The sequence below is a fragment of the Sparus aurata genome, chromosome 5, assembly GCF_900880675.1.
Source record: "Sparus aurata chromosome 5, fSpaAur1.1, whole genome shotgun sequence".
Classification (NCBI taxonomy): domain Eukaryota; kingdom Metazoa; phylum Chordata; class Actinopteri; order Spariformes; family Sparidae; genus Sparus; species Sparus aurata.
Genome location: NC_044191.1, coordinates 36,666,945 through 36,684,972, shown reverse-complemented (window position 1 = coordinate 36,684,972; position 18,028 = coordinate 36,666,945). Strand labels below are relative to the sequence as shown.

Sequence of the window (18,028 nt, the reverse complement as noted above, 5' to 3'; positions counted from 1 at the left end):
TGAAGTGATATCTGCTCACACAGCCGTCTCAGAGTAAACTGACTCATATTCATCAGCTGTGAGAGAGACAGACACATGTGACGGTGAGCTCCGTCTCTTCACTGCGAGTCGTGACGCAAAAAGATAAAAACATCCAGCCGGCATCACAGGTGACAGGTGACACGGTGATGATGACATCAGAGCATTTAGTCTGACCAATGTTGATGCAGTTGATTAATTGGGAATGTCTTCGATATAATAAACTAATAAACTAAACTAAATCACAGGTTTCACCCAGTGACAGACTCATTAACTATTAATGAAATCACAATATGGCTGCAAGTTTTCGGTGAAGTTGTCACAACATTATTTAATAATTAAAGCATGACGGTGACGAGCATGTTTGTTTAAGACTGCAGCACACTTCACCTCATCACAGCTAAAATCAGGTGAGTTTCTAATACATCATGAAGGACACAGGTGGAGGCTGCAAGTGTTTTCACTCACTCCTGCAATTTTAGAGCAAATAACCCCAGTGATGACATCACGACACAGGCAGATGTTCTGGAAACGCTGCAGAGGAACGACACATTGTGGGTGTTGAGATCCGGGAGGACGGTTTCTCTCTGGTGCTGTTCCAGTCCACCTGACATCTGACGATGTGACGACCTCAGCACAGTTTATATTCTCCTCACCTCTCGTTACTGATTTCAGTATTTAGATTCAATGATTTATAACACTGATGGACATCTGAGTGCTTTGAGGATTCATTTCTACGACAGGCTGTTCCATCTTACAGTGACCACAGTGAGTAAAGACACGAGAGTCTGACAGCAGAGTCAACAGAGACACAGCCGGGCTAGCTGTTTCCAGTCTGAAGGCTAAGCTAAGCTAACCTGCTGCAGCTTTAATTGTACAATCATGAGAGTAGAATCTGAATATCTAAAGATTTCCTCAGATGTCAAAGTGTTCCTTAAAAAATGTTCCTAAATCTGCAGACAGCTTCAGTGAAAAACGACGTCAGTGTTTAAAACCTGCTCGAGGAAATAATGAGGTCGAGCAACAAAAACACATCAGACAGAGCAGAGAGAAAAACATGGCTGCAGGCTGACACACACACACACACACACACACACACACACCTACACACACACTCACATTTCACCAGAGTGTGTGAGAATGTGTGTATGTGTTTGTTGAACATGTTCCAACATGCAGGGCGGGGAAGAAGATGTCAGCAGAGGAATCACACACACACACACACACACACACACACACACACACACACAGCAGATTAAATCCTCCTCTGTGTGTGTGTGTGTGTGTGTGTGTGTGTGTGTGTGTGTGTGTGTGTGTGTGTGTGTGTGTGTACGTTCAGCTCCACCTTCATCAGTCTGACTCTGTGTGGAACCATTTTCCAGAGTAACAGTTCTACTGGGGACACTTTGAGCTGCGCACACACCCACTGACACATAAACCCAGAGTCTCAGCTGACTGACTGTGACAGTGAGGTCACACAGACAGGAAGTGTTCCTGACTGGTCAGCTGCTGACTTTGTGTTTCCTGGAGGTCAGAGGTCACACAGACAGAGACAGTGAAAAACCTCAGTACCTGATTGGGGGGTCTTCCGTCCACGTCCCGCCTCAGCCGTCCTCCTATTGGTCGAGGGACGGTCAGCTGGTAGGAGGAGAGGTGTTCTGTCTGCTGAGAGTCTGCGGGAGGAAACAGAGCGCTGAGTCAGCACAGACGCAACGTAAACATGATGAAACTCTGAGACGTGCACGAGAAGAAAAAGAAAACACTTGATTACAAGAATCTCAGAAACAAAGTCCAGTCAGGTAAAAACAGGACGTTTCTAATTCAATCTGGCAACGAGTTCAGATCCGACTCCCAAACTCTTACTATTATATATTCTTTCAGAACACGTTCAATTATCTGTCGGTTTTTTTGCATCCGTCCCTGATGTGACTGGATTCAGGATCAACTGGTGATCTTCTTTTCAATGTGACATTCCAGTTCAGCTCAAAGCAAATCACCCTGAAACACACCTGCAGCTGACCGGAACCTTCACGGCTCCTGATGCTCACAACAAACACAACAATTCAGTGTGGGACGTTTCTGTGTGTGATGAAAAATGTAGAATTTAATCAAACGTTTTTCAGACAGAGACAAGAAAGAGTCGGAAAACTATTAAGTCTCATCATGTATTTAAGTAAGTATAAGTATTGTTTTAATATAGAAAAAAGAAACATTAAGCAATTTAATATTTAAATTAAAAATAGAGATATTTATAAAGAGGACTGTGACAATGTGACGATTATTAACAGCAAGTTTTATGGTGAAAAACTATTTTCATAAATCTAATTAAGACTCACATTTTATATATTAATCCATTAAAACCTAAAGACCGACACACACACACACACACACACACACACACGCACACACACACACACCCACACACACACGCACACACCCACACACACACACGCACACACACACACACACACACACACGCACACACCCACACACACACACACACACGCACACACACACACACACACACGCACACACACACACACACACCCCCCCACACACACACACACACACACAGGTCACCATGGTAACAAGCTCTCTGCCCGGCTCCTCTTTTATTCCATCTATGAATCTGTTTTTTATTGTCTCTGATGATTCAGTGGCCTCTGTAATGTTAGCATGTTAGCATGTTAGCATGCCGTGATCTGCACTGAGCATGACTGCTGCTGCTGAGTCACTGTGTGTGTCGTGACCTCCAGGCTGAAACATGTAGAGAGAGGAGAGAAATAAAAGTGTGTCCCGAGGTTTGTTTGGTTTGAGACTCTGAGTCGAGCCGCTGACGGTCAAGAGGGTCTCACACACACACACACACACACACACACACACACACACACACACACACACACACACACACAGTCTCTATCATTAACTGTTTCAGTGTTTTGTCAGAACTCGGATGGAAAGCTTCTGCTGCTGAGCTGCAGACGTACGAGTCAGAATGGATCTGAAGAACAGAAGTAAACTGTTGGTGTGTAACAGAAGTTCGTCTCCTTCGCTGATCTGGATCCGTTTCAGGAAAATGTCATGACGATTTGAAATGATTTAAAAAGGCCTGAAGCTGACGGGCAGCTCGCAGGTGAACAGCTAACACGCTGCTGACGTGAAGGAACTGAAGGTCAGACGATTTTGTGGGTTAAAACTAAACAAAAAAATGTTTGCTCTTAAACTAAAACATGAGGAATAAAAACACAGACGATCTCTGTGACGTCTTTCCTCCCTATTCATCTTCATCATCATCACCATCTTCTCCCTGTTATATAAAGTGTTTGTGTTCACATCACTGCCGGCTGAGCTGCTGATTGTTTGTCTCATTTTGAAGGAATGAATGCTCCATTTATGACTCTGTCACACACTGAAGCTCAGACGCTCTTCATCGTTTACTAAATGACAAACTACCGACAGACAAATCGTTCTGAGACAACCGAGATGAAGTGCGACAGGTTGAATCGGAGCTAGTTCTTCAGTAGACGATGTTGTCGAAACACGATCAACACGAGCGATGTGATTCAGTCGAGAAGTTCAGCGTTCTGAAGCGTGACGCTGCAGTCGATCTGAACTAAACAAGCAAACAGAAATATAACATCACAACCAGTGAAACGTGCCAAAAAATAGCCATTTCCAAATATAAGTGATTAAATGATGGAGTAACGTCAGAGTGTAAAGAGACGACAGCTGAGACAGGCGAGACTGTGATGTCATCGTGATGTCATCGAACTGTCTCTGTTTTTATCTAGAATTCTTTTAAATGTTAAATTAATCCGTCTTTGGAAAATCTTCAGTCAAAATATGTTAAAAAGTGAGAGTGATTTATTGTTGTGGATGTTTTAAATGATCCGCAGCGTCTCTGTGATGTTTTCTGTCTGCAGACCACAAAACATTTTTCTTTAAGAAAATCTGCAACATGAACGTAGAAAAGTTCTGACTCCTGGTGAGCCGGTACCAAACAACCCAGACAGCCGTTACTGTGAAACACAGACGTCCCCTTTAAATCATATTCAAGCAAACAGTTCACCATCTTTTAAAGGTTAAAGGAGAACTTCGGTCGATTTAAACATGCAGCTTCATTGCTCAAGCTACCCTTGACTTGCCAGTACCGAAGACGCGAACAAATTTGGTCCAGCCATTACAGAGCTCCTTGAACGGAGATTTAGCATTGACAGCTAACAGCATGGGGTCAGAACTTTACACTGTGTTTTAAGCATCTTAACATGCTCCACATCTCACACCAGAAGTTATGCAACATCAGCAGACACCTTAGCACACAGCACTGTAGCGTGTATGACTCAAAATGAATAAAAAAGTAGTTAAAACAATGTGTTTGTGCAAGCAGCTACTTACCTGTTTGTTGACATCCGTGTGTTCCGGTAGCTAGACCAAACTAGTCAATCCGTCGAGCGTGCACTTACTCCCTCACTGGCGGAGACGGAAACTAAAATAATGTACATGTCCATGTTACAGCCTGTCATGAGCCATGAGCCTTACAATAGCCTGTTAAGCCTGTTAAGTGCACACTCGATGGATATGCTAGTTTGGTCTAGCTACCGGAAGACACGGATGTCAACAAACAGGTAAGTAGCTGCTTGCACAAACACACTGTTTTAACTACTTTTTTATTCAGTTTGAGTCATACACGCTACAGTGCTGTGTGCTAAGGTGTCTGCTGATGTTGCATAACCTTTGGTGTGAGATGTGGAGCATGTTAAGACGCTTAAAACACAGTGTAAAGTTCTGACCCCATGCTGTTAGCGTTCAATGCTAAGTCTCCGTTCACGGAGCTTTGTAATGGCTGGACCAAATTTGTTCGCGTCTTCGGTACTCGCAAGTCAAGGGTAGCTTGAGCAATGAAGCTGCATGTTTAAATCGACCGAAGTTCTCCTTTAAGATTGTGTGTAGATAAACTGCTGGTTCACAAGAAACAGCTCCAAACTAAAAACCACAAACTATTTTTCACTTTTAATTTTCTGTCAGTTGTTCACTCGTCAGGAGAAGCCACATCCTCCCCAAACCGCTCAAAACTGCTTCCTTCCCTTTCTTAGAAAAACCAAACAACTCACTTCCTGCATTGATGAAACTTTTAGAAACGTACAGGCACCTCTCAGGATATAAAGTAAATATTTCGAAAACACAGATACTATCACTTAAATACACTCCATCAAAAGAGATCCAGGAGTCATATCATCTTAGTTGGAACCTTAAAAAAAATAAAATATCTGGGGTCTCCATCACTAAAGGATTATCTAAACTATACAAAGAAAACTATGACAATATAAGCCAAGAGATACAAAGAGACATCAGAAGATGGGCCACTCTGCCGCTAGACTTTAACTCGAGAATTGAAATAATCAAAATGAATGTGCTACCTAGGCTCCTATATTTATTTCATTCTCTACCAGTGGAGCTCCCTCAAACCCAGTTTGTGACCTGGAACAGAATAATATCGAGGTTTATCTGGGCAGGTAAAAAACCTAGAATTAGGTCTGAAACTCTCCAGCTGCCAAAAGACAAAGAGGGGAACAGGTTTACCAAGACTGAAAGAGTAGGGTAAGTGTACCTATTAAGCCCACCAAATCTGCCTTTCAGACATTTTTAATATATACCGCCCCAATTAAAGTGAGAACATTTTAGTTAAAATGATAGTCTAATGTCTCATTTGAAGTGTCAATAATTCATTTATACCAATTTTTTATGTTTTTATTGTTTAATTTGTCAAAATATGTCAAAAGTCTGGCATGGGTGTTCCAAATAAGCCCACTTCATGACTTGTTGATAAATAAATATATACATTTAAAAATCTTAACAATCCAAACTTATTCTATTAAGAAATGTAATGTCTTAGCTCTCAATAGCTATTTTTATTTTGTCTCCACTCCTTTCCTCTGGCCTGTAAATGGCATTTGAAATAGGCGTGATCAGCCTTTTGCTGTGTTGTCAACACAGAAAAAGCTAAACTTACAACATGTCTTCTTTGGAATGTAGCCAAAAAACTATTCATTGACAAAATCAAAATTAGAATGGAAATTACTCTTGAGTACGTCATCTTTCCATATGTGTTGTCATTTTGTCTGTATCTCTATCCTACATTGTACTGTTGGCATTTACAAGTGGCCAAAATTTCTGGTCCAGCCAGCTGGTTGAGAGATGTTTTTATCTAGATTTCTGAAGAAAGGCAGTGTACTGGTTCAATACTAATATTTTAAGGATGATAAACGAGTCAATTTCAGTATTTACAATTAAATAAATAACTTAAATTGATTTTGAGAGATTTGTCATTGTTCCCTCCCTGTATATTGGCTTCATGCTTCTGCCATGTGTTTGCATGAGCTGTACTTTTTTCGTGTTCTAGTCATCTGAAAAGTAGAGGATCGAGAATTATGCTAATGGTAGGATAGAATGTAGGCCTATCCAGAATGAACTGACCTATGCAACATCACTCATATCTAAATTTGGGTATTTAATTATCTGAATTATGAAGCTGATTGATTAGGTGAGGTCAGTGTTAGGCAGGAAAATGGTTCAAAAGTCAAAAGGGAGAAAATCTCCATTGAAACTCAGCTAAGTGGGCTTAAAGGGAACATCAGTGAATTTCTGGTTAAAAGTCAGAATATGTTTTTCTACACACACGACATTAAAAAAACAACTACATGACATGAATCTATATATGCTGCACTAACATAACATGAAAAGTATCAATTGATCATGCATTTAAGTAATTAGCTATACTCATTTACATCCACCCTAAATGGTGTGTTTTTTGCTAGTGTCCCCTTTAAGCCCACTTGGTAAAAATGTTAATTAAAAAATAAATAAAGATACATATACACATGTATTATCTATTTAACAGTACAATAGGATATTCTGCCTACAAAAATGTAAACTACACATGCTTATCATGCTTTATGTCATTGCAATGAGCAATGCTGTGCAGTGACTGTCACATTTCTAATTCTAGTAAAATTCTAACATATGTTTTATTTAAAGCACTAATCTCTTAAATTTTGATAACAAATGAGTATTTACCAAAAGCAGGAGTAGAAATATGGAAAAAAATGTTGGTTTTCAGGGCATCAAAATCATTTTATAACTTCCTCTGGGAGCAGCAGGCACATGTCACACAAGTGCTTCGATAACTCAAGATCGACTAATCTGATTGGCTTACAATCAAAAGTATAATTTATGTAACATGCAGCTTCATTGGAAGAACCATGAACCAGCAAAAATGGTGATGTAGTTTTTTTTAAAATTGACTCAGAAGTCACAAGTGGGCTTATATGGTACACTCACCCTATTACCTTGCAGCCCAGCTGAGATATTTACTCTGCTGGTGTAAACCAGACTACACAGCAACGTGGAAAGAAATGGAGAAAGAGTTTGGAGGATACCTCGATTACATTGTTCACTCTGGAATCATGGTAAAGAATTATTAAAATTTATGGGAGAAATAAGGACATACATTTGTTAAAGTCGGTTGCATCTGACAGTAATTTCAAACCTGCCAGTTATGACAAGGGATTCAAACAGTGGGAAACTAAGGGAGTTACGGCATGGTGCTCTATAGAAAGACGGGGGGCTGGAGAGTTTTCAGAACATGAGAGTCAAATATGATCTGAGGAAACATGAATTCTTTAGGTACTTACAACTAAGAGATTACTACAGAAAAGAAATCAAGACGGACCCTCCACGGAAGTGAATGGTGTGATACAAACAATAATTGGTATTTACAAGGAGACCAAAATTAGAATGATATCAGCACTGTACCAAAAAATGACAACAAACAAGAATACAACCAATTATATAATAGAAAAGTGGGAGTCAGAGTTAAACATAGTAATTTTGGACAAAGATTGGTTAAATATGTGAAAATACATCAAACATCCACCAATTTGCGGATGTGGAGGGAGTTCTCTTGGAAAAATGTGGTCAGATTCTTTATCACGCCCAAGTTAAGAGTAAATATCTGAGTGTGACTCTATCATGCTGGAGAGAATGCTGAGCATTAAGCTCAGATCATGCACATACGCAATAAGGTGCAACTGTTTTGGAAGACGGTACATAAAACTTTGCAAGAGGTGTTGAGATATGAGATCCCTGTGAGCTGTAAGGTGCTCTATTTGTGTAACCTCACAGAGGGAAATGTCCATGCAGGGGATAAGTACCTGGTAAAAATACTCAGCTCCAAACTAAAAACCACAAACTATTTTTCACTTTTGATATTCTGTCAGTTGTTCACTCGTCAGAAGAAGCCACATCCTCCCCAAACCGCTCAAAACTGCTTCCTTCTTCATCTCCAAACTGAGAACAAGAGTCCGACAAGAAGGAATACAATTAAGAACACCAACACCAGCTCCTCCACCGTGTGTTCGTCACAAAACCACCGACTTCACCCACGACAGAAACGTCCCACTCTCACCTTTTAACCCCGACTGAGACGTGAAACACAAACACAAACTCCCCCCGACAAGTTAAAGGTGAGAAAATCCCCGTCAGCTCTCTGTGTTACAGGTCATTTGTTTTCTTGGTAATTCTTTCAGAATTTTAGAGACATCTGAAAGGAAATCTAGAAAAAACCCCTGCTGCAACAAATCTGAGAGAAAGGAGAGAAATCTAGAAACAAAATGAGGGAAAGTGTGAGAGAAAGATCAAGAAACCTGAAATACAGATCTAGAAAAATCTTTAAAAGAGAATTCGATCGTTGCTTAATTTTAAGAAAACCAAGAAACTTTAGAATTTAGAAATCTCAACAAAATCTAGTTAATTCTTTAAAAACTCTGAAAGAAAATCTAGAAAACTCTTTACAGGAACAAGTCTTAAAGAAAATGTGAATATCAAAGAGAAATGTTCAAACAATCAGGAGGAATCTTATAAAATGTGAAGTGAGCTTGAAACGTAAACTGAGAGAAATCTAGAATATTCTTAAATAAGATTCTGCTGATGTAAACAACAACAACACAAAGTTCAACAGTCTAGTTTTCCTTCAGCTCCAGTTTGGTGCCAGTTGTTGATTAAACGCTTCTGAACCACAGAAACTAAACTGAACCACTGAAACTAAACTGAACCACAGAAACTAAACTGAACCACTGAAACTAAACTGAACCACACCTGACCTCTTTACCAGGCCTGATCTGACAACCAGCCAATCAGAAGACAGCTGAGGTCACACCTGCCCTCTTTGACTTACAGGTTGTTGAGAACGGAGCCGACCGAACCAGAGAAACATCACATCTACATCAGGAGGCTGAAACTCTCCGCTCGGCTCTTCAGTCCAAACGTGAACTTCTGTCATGAACTTCCTCTTCATCTCCGTCCTGCTCACATCGATCAGAATGTAATCTGAGCCTGTTAGCTCACTGTTAGCACTGAAGCTAACCCATCATGTGATCTGGGTCTTTCAGCTGGCAGCGCTGTCTGCTGTACAGACTCCTCTTACACTTCTACATAAATAAATAAATAAAGCACTCACACAGGCTATTATGAGCAGCAAATGTGGATTAATCCGCCGCTGAAAATAGTCCCCAACAGATGTTCTGTTTCCTCCCGTCTGTATGATGACAAGCTAAAGTGAGCTGCTAATTATTGAACCTGTTTGATAAATGAAACTGTCTTGAGTGGAAAGCAACAGATTTGGAGCTGACAGCAGCATTATTTCCACTTCCCTTTAGGAGAATACCACAAATAAAAACAGAAGGAGCTGGAGAAACATTAAAACAACCAGAAAAACAAACTTCCACTCTGCTGAATCAGCTGTTAGCACTTCATGTTTGCAGTGTTCATGTGGACGTACAGATAACTGTCACTGGATCACTGTGATACTGAAGACAACGTGAAAACATGATGTTTCTCAGGCAGGTTCTGCACAGGAGAGGAGGGTTCATGGACTCATCCTCTCCTCCCTCCTGGAGAATTGATTTAAAAACAGCTGATCTGAAAAGACGTTAGTTACACTGTTTTTGACCTTTCATCAAAGTAGCTGTGAAGCTAAAAGCGTTAGCCTAGCACACAACAGGTTGTCACATGTTCTCTCCTGCAGACGAGCTGTGTGGAAACATCTGATGTTTCTCTGCAGCTAACTCAGATGTTGCTCAGGGATGAAAGTATAACTACAAACTCTCCACTAACTTCATGTATTTAATGTTTTTATTTACAGTCAGTTTATTCTTAATAAGAACGACAAGAGCAGAATAAATTCAGACTGCTCCTTTAACACAGAACATCTCTGGATTTCTTTCTGGCTCGGCTGAATGTGTGAAAGCAGATTTGCTCATGTTGAGTACAGAGAAAAAAAACAGAGTGAGTCATCATTCAGGGAAACTAAGAGTGCTGCTCCAACTCTGTGTGTGTGTGTGTGTGTGTGTGTGTGTGTGTGTGTGTGTGTGTGTGTGTGTGTGTGTGTGTGTGTGTGTAGCTGAACAGTGAAACTAGCCGCTGGTTCCTGTAAATGCGATCACTCAGATTCATTCAGACTCTCTGCATGTTTGAGTTTTTCTGTCTCAGCTCAACACGCACAGTCAATACACACACACACAAACCTCACACACACACACACACACACACAAACCTCTCACACACACACACACACACACACAGTCAGACTTGGGCGTTAAACAGGGTTTACTTCCTGTCAGTGTTGGGAACTGAAGGACTCGGCTGTGAGAGCGGCGGCCAACGACGCTAAGCTGCTTAATGCTCCACCTGCCTGAGTCACACACACACACACACACACACACACACACACACACACACACACACACACACACACACACACACACACACACCATGAAGTAAGTTTGATTCTTCTGATTCTCTACAGAAGCCTGAAGAGGACATGAAGTCAACGCTGGAGACAAATAACAATAATATGGCTCCCACAGACCGCCCAGACTGTTTATCCGGTCACTGCGTCGCCTCTCGTCTGACCCGTTCAGCAGAATAGTTGCATTGAAACATACCGCCTCCACTACTGCCAACTACACAGTACTGTGTACATTCTGCGATTGATGCAATAAGCCTCCTTAACAGCGGGTGGCGCTAGTCGATTGGCTACCACACCGCCGATCAGAATGGTCATACAGCTGGCACACAACCAATCAGAGTATCCGATGGCTCACACGGCCGACAGCCAACCTTCTCAGACGCATGTTGAATCGGAGCAGACGCGGTCCACGCGGTCCCAAAGGTTTCCAACGCAGCTGAACACACCAAACAAACTCGTCCGAGTCTCCCCGAACGCTTCAGATGTCCACCGGTTGGCCCGGCGTGTTCTCAGGCTTATAACAACACACTACGACAAACAAGATCTACAGTTAACTGTCACTCGTTTCTACAGGATAATCTTTATTTAAACGATATTTCCAACATGTAAAAGTTTCTGCAGGAGCTACTGAGCAGGTTCCTCTGAATAGTGAAAGCAGAGCACAGATTATCTCACGTCAACACGGCAGCGGTGCCACGATTCTCCAAAAGTTGATGATGATTTGACTTTCTATTTCAAAGTCACAATTCGTTCTGTAGTTTGATTTAAACATTATTCCAACTATGGCTGGGTGATACGGACTAAAAACTGATTCTCCGATTGTTGTACACCACACTCAATTTAAGATTTTAATTGATTTTTTTTTTCTTCTTAAAAACAAACTACAAATGACAAAGAAATTATTAAAAGCATTACTTTTATTTTAATGCTTTAATTGTAAACAAAATTGCCCTCTCATTGTAAACAGTCACCTTCAAACTCAGAATGTCAAATGCTTTTGTAAACTTAAATTTAACATGTCAGATTGCTTGCTATTATAAAAACAGATCAGTTTCCATATTGGTGTTGATAATATTGTGAACATAACTTTCATTAAATACTTTATTTTGCAAAAGGTTCCTTTTGTTGACCAACAGTATTTGATATCCCTGCAGATGTGTAAACATCAGTAAACATCTGCACAGTGTGTTGAGGACCTGAGCTGTCTGCTTCCTCTGGCTCGAGGCTCGTCGTGGCCTCGCAGCACAAACCTCAGGTCCAACATTTTCAGCTTGTGGATGAACCTCCGGCTCCACTGTACGTACAGGCAGCATGTCTTCTACAATATGCAGCGTGACTGCATCTGTAACAGCTGTCCATCACGACTCTGTCTTATCATGCAGAACACAATGAGTAAATGATTCTCTAATGTCGGCTGCTTTTAGCGAGTGTTTGTTGGCTGCTGCTGCTAGAGCTGCACGATATATTGTTCAAGCATCGTCATCGCGATGTACGTGTGTGAAACAGTCACATGGCAGGGCCCCACTGTGCATGCAGACTCTGCACTCACAGTGGGGGTGTAACGGTTCACCAAACCCACGATTCAGTTTGAACTTTGGTTTTTAAAAACATCCTGAAAAACCTTTTGGAAAACTTCCAGAAAAAATGTCTGCATTTTATTAAAGTATAACACTTCTCTTTAGATCAGTCCACAATAAATAACTTATATATATATATATATATATATATATATATATATATATATATATATATATATATATATATATATATACTCTAAACTATACAGGAATACAAAAAATAAACATTTGTCTTCAGACCAGTCTGCATTGTCTATATAAAATAAAAATGAAAAACTTCTTACACCAGTCTGAAGTATAACAAAAATAAAAAGCAGTCTACATTTTTTTGCCGTTGTCCGTTGTAACGGGAATGGTGGCGTTTGGTCTGTATCTTCCTCTCTGATACAGCTGCCTGTAGTATTTCAGCTGAATTTAGCACTGAGCAGACAGGAAGTCAATCACCAAAACAACAATATGAAATCCGGTTACTTTTCATAATAAAAACACTCTGTATTGACACCAGCACACAAATCTCAAAAAATACAAGAGCTCTTCTACTAATCCTTCAGTCGGGAACACTTCCTGTTGTTGTGTTTATAACACAGACCTATAACTGCGGTCGCGAGTGATCATGTGATCATCGAGGGAACTCCTCGGCCTCGCGACGCCAGCTGCCTACCGTACTGCGCCGTGGCGGACTCAAACCGCAATCGCACGGCGGAGCAAAACCGGATTGGAGCTGTAACGCAGCGGACAACTGGAAACCCAAAATGTCTCCACACGGCTGACCGGAGTGTGACCGGGAGATCTGCTAGCTCAGGTTTATTAGCCATCTTGCAGAAATGAAACGGGAGCGGGGCGGGGATGAACCGAGGTTCAGGAAGATAGAATGAGTTTCTGAACCAAAGTCCTTTGAACCGAGGTTTTCGGTTTCGGTTCAGAACCGTTACACCCCTAACGCACAGCGATCCACCAATCACATTAGTTCTTAATCAGTGTGCCGCAGCAGACCACGCCCCTGCACATGGAGTGAGTCGCTGGTAACAACATTGAAAAATGAGCAACAACAAGAGAAAATCACAAAACGAAGACTTGGTGCCAAAAAGAAAAGCAACGTCAGTTATCTGGAATTATTTCAGACACAAGAAGGATGAAATTGACTGAACGTGTGTTCTGTGTCGACAGTGTGTTGCATCTGTTGCCACAATGAGAAGTTACACAACTAATTAGTTTGACCATTTACGTCGGTACCACACAGCTCAGTACGACAGAAACAGGTGAGATCAGTGCAGGTTAATTGTCCACAAGATAGCAGCAGTGCAGCATCACATAAAGTGCTGTTCAGGTCATCCGATGAAAATTCATGTATTTTTTCGTATCGCAGGGTTAAAAAAATTGCAATGTCAGTTATTTCCAATATGGTGCAGCTCTATCTGCAGCGGTCTGCACATCTCATAGTGAACAACAAGTGTCCTGCTGTGGACATGCGTCTGTTTCAGAGGCTGAAGTAAACGGTTTGTTCGAGGTCCGATGCTACAGAACCAAACCACTAACGAGACGGTGCCTTTTTACAGGAGCCCATGAGGAGTGGCGGCGGAGCAACTTAAAGAGAAAATCGATTTTAATTTTTTTAGTCTTTTTTTTTAAGTCGATTTTTCCGATTTATCGCCTGGCCCGTCCTCCAACCGTCACATCTGGATCAGTAAAGATCAACAGATCGCTGCTTTTAGTCCCGACAGCCACAAAACACCAGTACTTGATTTTTAGTGCTGATGCGATTCCATCAGGGAGGAAAACATTCAGAGGAATATTTTTCAAGATATTTTACAATTGAACGATGTGTCCACAGAGTGTTTGTTCCTGGCAGTAAAGCTCCGTCTGTTCTCTATGACAACAGTATGTGGACAGCCACCGCTGCAGGATGGATGATGATCCTGCATGGTTTACTATCTGTTTGTTTCCTCAGTGAGGAGGATGTGGGTGATGTCATGACCCACAGGAGACAAGAATACGGTGAATATCATCGCTGAGCCAGGAGAAAGAAAAAGAGCTGGCTGACATCACCGGAGCCTTTCTGAGGAGTTCACAGTTTTAACAAAAGACAGAGAGAAAGCCTCACTGACACTGACACAGACAACTTCACTGGTAACTTGATGATTAAAAATGATTTAAACTGGACTTTTCCTGCTTTATAATCTCTCAAAACAAGAGTTTTATATCGGTACATATCAGACAACATATACACTGACACCTATGTGGTCACCTGATATGAGCCGACGTATCAGACTGGCTCTACTGACAACTGCTCAGACTTCTTTACACAGACAGGAGGATTTAACCACAGCTGCACTTTATCCTGGAGGCTCAAATAATAATCACCTGAAATAAACAACAATCATCGTCCTGCAGTGATTCAACATCAGACAACGAAAGACAGAAGTTGAGTTTGATCCTTCACACCGATCAAAAACCCAACGACATCTTGTCTTCAGTGTAAATGTGTACATGAACTCTGCAGCAGTATTTATCACCTCAGATCAGCTGTGATGTGAACACACTAATATTCATAATCTTCAGACGTGATGCTCTGACGTGCGTTCAAGTTGCAACTGTTGACTTGTTAAAACTTTTAAATCCGTCTGTGTTGAGCAGCTTGAACGTCGTTCAGCCGTCTGAAGTTTGAGAGAGAAACTGAAGTTATTTAAAAATGACCTGTCAGTGTCTCCTGAGTCCGTCAGGATCCTACTGCACATGTGCAGCTCTCAACAGAGATCAGGAAGGAAGCGAGATGTCTCAATCCTCAGCAACTTCTCTTATCAGCTCCGGAAACAAAAGGTGTTTCTTATTCTGAATATTATAGATTAAGACTTTTTAAAACAAGTTTAACATCTTCCGTCTGAACTCTGATGAAGTTTATGAGCTGCTGCTTTCCACTGCGACAGAAATCTAAACCTACACAACTTTAAACCTACACAACTCTAAACCTACGCAACTTTAAACCTACACAACTTTAAACCTACACAACTTTAAACCTACACAACTTTAAACCTACACAACTCTAACCCTACACAACTCTAAACCTACACAACTTTAACCTCTTAGTGAACGCCCCCATTTTAAGGTTCTTTTTCCAAAATAACATACCGAAATTAAAAGCATGACAGCTCCCACATAGTCTGAGACTCAGGGATGTGCTTGGTACCATTGGAAAGGTAACACCCTCAAGTTTTTTCTTGAAGTGTAAGTGTGATTCTATGACATACTGACACAGAGTTAAAGAGGTTGGAACACAGGTTTTGGTTTTCGTCCAATTCAAATGTCAATAAACTGACTAAGATATAAGGGCTCAGGTATGTCTATGGACACAGCAGACACAGTTAGGCCACAGCCACAGGTCTCAGCTTGCTTGAAGTCAAAAGACTAAAACATTTATTTTTCACAATTCTTTTTCTAAAGGCATGTCTGTGCGTTTTGCTTGGGTCTTTTTTTTTTCAAGAGCGCCTACTGAGATCCAAAGGCTTCTAACTTGAGAACTCCTTTACCTAGAAACATAATCTTGGTCTCAAATGAAAGCTAAGACCCTGCAGGGTTTCTTGCTGGTTCGACACTTGTAGCTAGTTTTGGGTAAAATGACATGGATATTCCCATTCTATGGACTCTTGGCGAACTATAAAAAAAAAAAATTGTGGCATGACGTTGTAGCTGTGGAAAAAGGGAACACTCCGAAGGTATGTAGGCATTCTGGCTTCTTGCGGTAGAGGGCTCTTTCTAATGTTGTGTCATGGTGAGTTTAGAAGGCTATTACATGTCTGGAAATAACTTTTTTGGGCTTAAAATAATCACGACAGTCTCAGCTTTCCAACAGTGAGTACATACTGTTAAGATCTGACGCTTAAAACTATTAGCAAAAAAAACTTAGTTTTTACAAAGGGTGTTCGTTTAGTGAAGGGTGTTCCTTAAGGGGTTAACCCTACACAACTTTAACCCTACACAACTTTAACCCTACACAACTTTAACCCTACACAACTTTAACCCTACACAACTTTAACCCTACGCAGCCTCTCCACGTGTTGCTCAGCGCTGCAGCAGCAGTACATCTTGTCTCGGTGTTAAGAGGTTTAACCTCCGTCAGTGTGATGAAAGTTCAGTGAAAATCCTTCGGACCTCTTTTCTGGGTCAAATTCCAACAGGAGTCTTTCTGAACACACTCACAGTTCTGTTACCAAAGTTACTCTACGTTCAGTTGTAATGGAGTTCTGTTACATCGCTGAAGACATAAAGATCACATGACAGACTTCATTCACCTGCTTCACATCCAACACTGAGCTCATCATCACACCTGAACCTCCGCTCACTGACACTGCTCAGTACTCTTCCTCCCTCACCTTCCTCAACTCAGTTCTCCTCCTCACCTCCCTCTCCCCCCTCAGTTCTCCTCCTCACCTTCCTCTCTCTCTCCCCCCCCCCCCCAGTTCTCCTCCTCACCTTCCCCCCCTCAGTTCTCCTCCTCACCTTCCTCCCTCTCTCTCCCTCTCCCCCCTCAGTTCTCCTCCTCACCTCCTCCTCACCTTCCTCCCTCTCTCTCCCCCGTCTCACCTCTGCAGTGTGAGTTTCCGCTCAGCAGCAGCAGCAGCAGGCAGCAGACCTCCAGCAGCTCCACTCTTCTTCCTCCCATCTTCTTCTTCTTCTTCTTCTTCTTCTGCTGGAGAAATGAATGTCAGCAGGGTCTCCCACACACTCTTCTTCTTCTCCTCCTCTGTTTCTTTTTCTTATTGTAGTTTTCTCGGTTGTCTTCCAGTCGTTTCCCCCCGCAGAGCCTCATGCTAAACACCCAGGAGTGGTTTTCTTCCTCGGCCGAGCCATTCTGGTCCCAGCTGATGATCCACAGTCACCGCGGCGGCTTTATTTAGCGGTTAGCTAACACTCGGATCCAAAATGTCTCCCGCTGCCGCTGTAGAGCTGAAATCTGTGGATTCACACACAGAGTGTGTGTGTGAGGGTGTCTCCTGTGTTGAACCCGGTCCAGTTCGAGTGTGTCCTGACCGTGTTCAGCTCACATTCTCTCCTTGTAAACTCGACTGGAATCTAAAAAAGACCAAGCTAGCGGAAATGTTCTCCGCTTCCGGTGACGCACTTCAAAAATAAGAGTGACTCTCGAAAATAATAAAATAAATGGACACAATGTGACGTTGACAGTGATGGAATGTAACTAAGTACATTTACTCAAGTCCCTTATTTAAGTACAGTTATGGATCCATTTCTTTTACTGATACTTGATACTTAAGCAAACTTAATTTAACATATTATTTTACTGTGTATAACTATAGTATAATGTCCAGTAAAATACCTCGTGTCTTTGTTAAAATGTTATTTCATAGTACTGGACCAGAATTAGTACAAGGCATCAGTCTGACTCTGCGTGCCATACCTTGTTACACCTTATATTAAAAACTCATTTTCTCCATTTCACACAAAATATCAGATTAAACATTCTAATCTTTGTGTAAATAGTGTAATAACGACTCACGTGAGCATTAGTCTTGATTTGATGCTGTTTTTTACTTTAAAAAGGTGAAACAGCGCATGAGCTACACGAACTTTTATTTTGAAGTCAAACTAATTAAACCAGAAGTCATTGGCTGTTCGC

General features: G+C 41.4%; 1 protein-coding gene across 1 annotated transcript in view; it reads right to left on the bottom strand.

Moving 5' to 3' along the window:
- Positions 1 to 17,520, bottom strand: part of adam9a (ADAM metallopeptidase domain 9a) — a 35,947-nt gene extending 18,427 nt beyond the window's left edge. The window contains exons 1-2 of the mRNA XM_030416353.1: positions 16,978 to 17,520; positions 1,591 to 1,691 (exon numbers count right to left, since the gene is read on the bottom strand). Coding sequence (XP_030272213.1) covers positions 1,591 to 1,691; positions 16,978 to 17,056 — 180 coding nt within the window. The 5' untranslated portion in view covers positions 17,057 to 17,520. The remainder of the gene's footprint in view (positions 1 to 1,590; positions 1,692 to 16,977) is intronic.
- Positions 17,521 to 18,028: the final 508 nt, after the last annotated feature.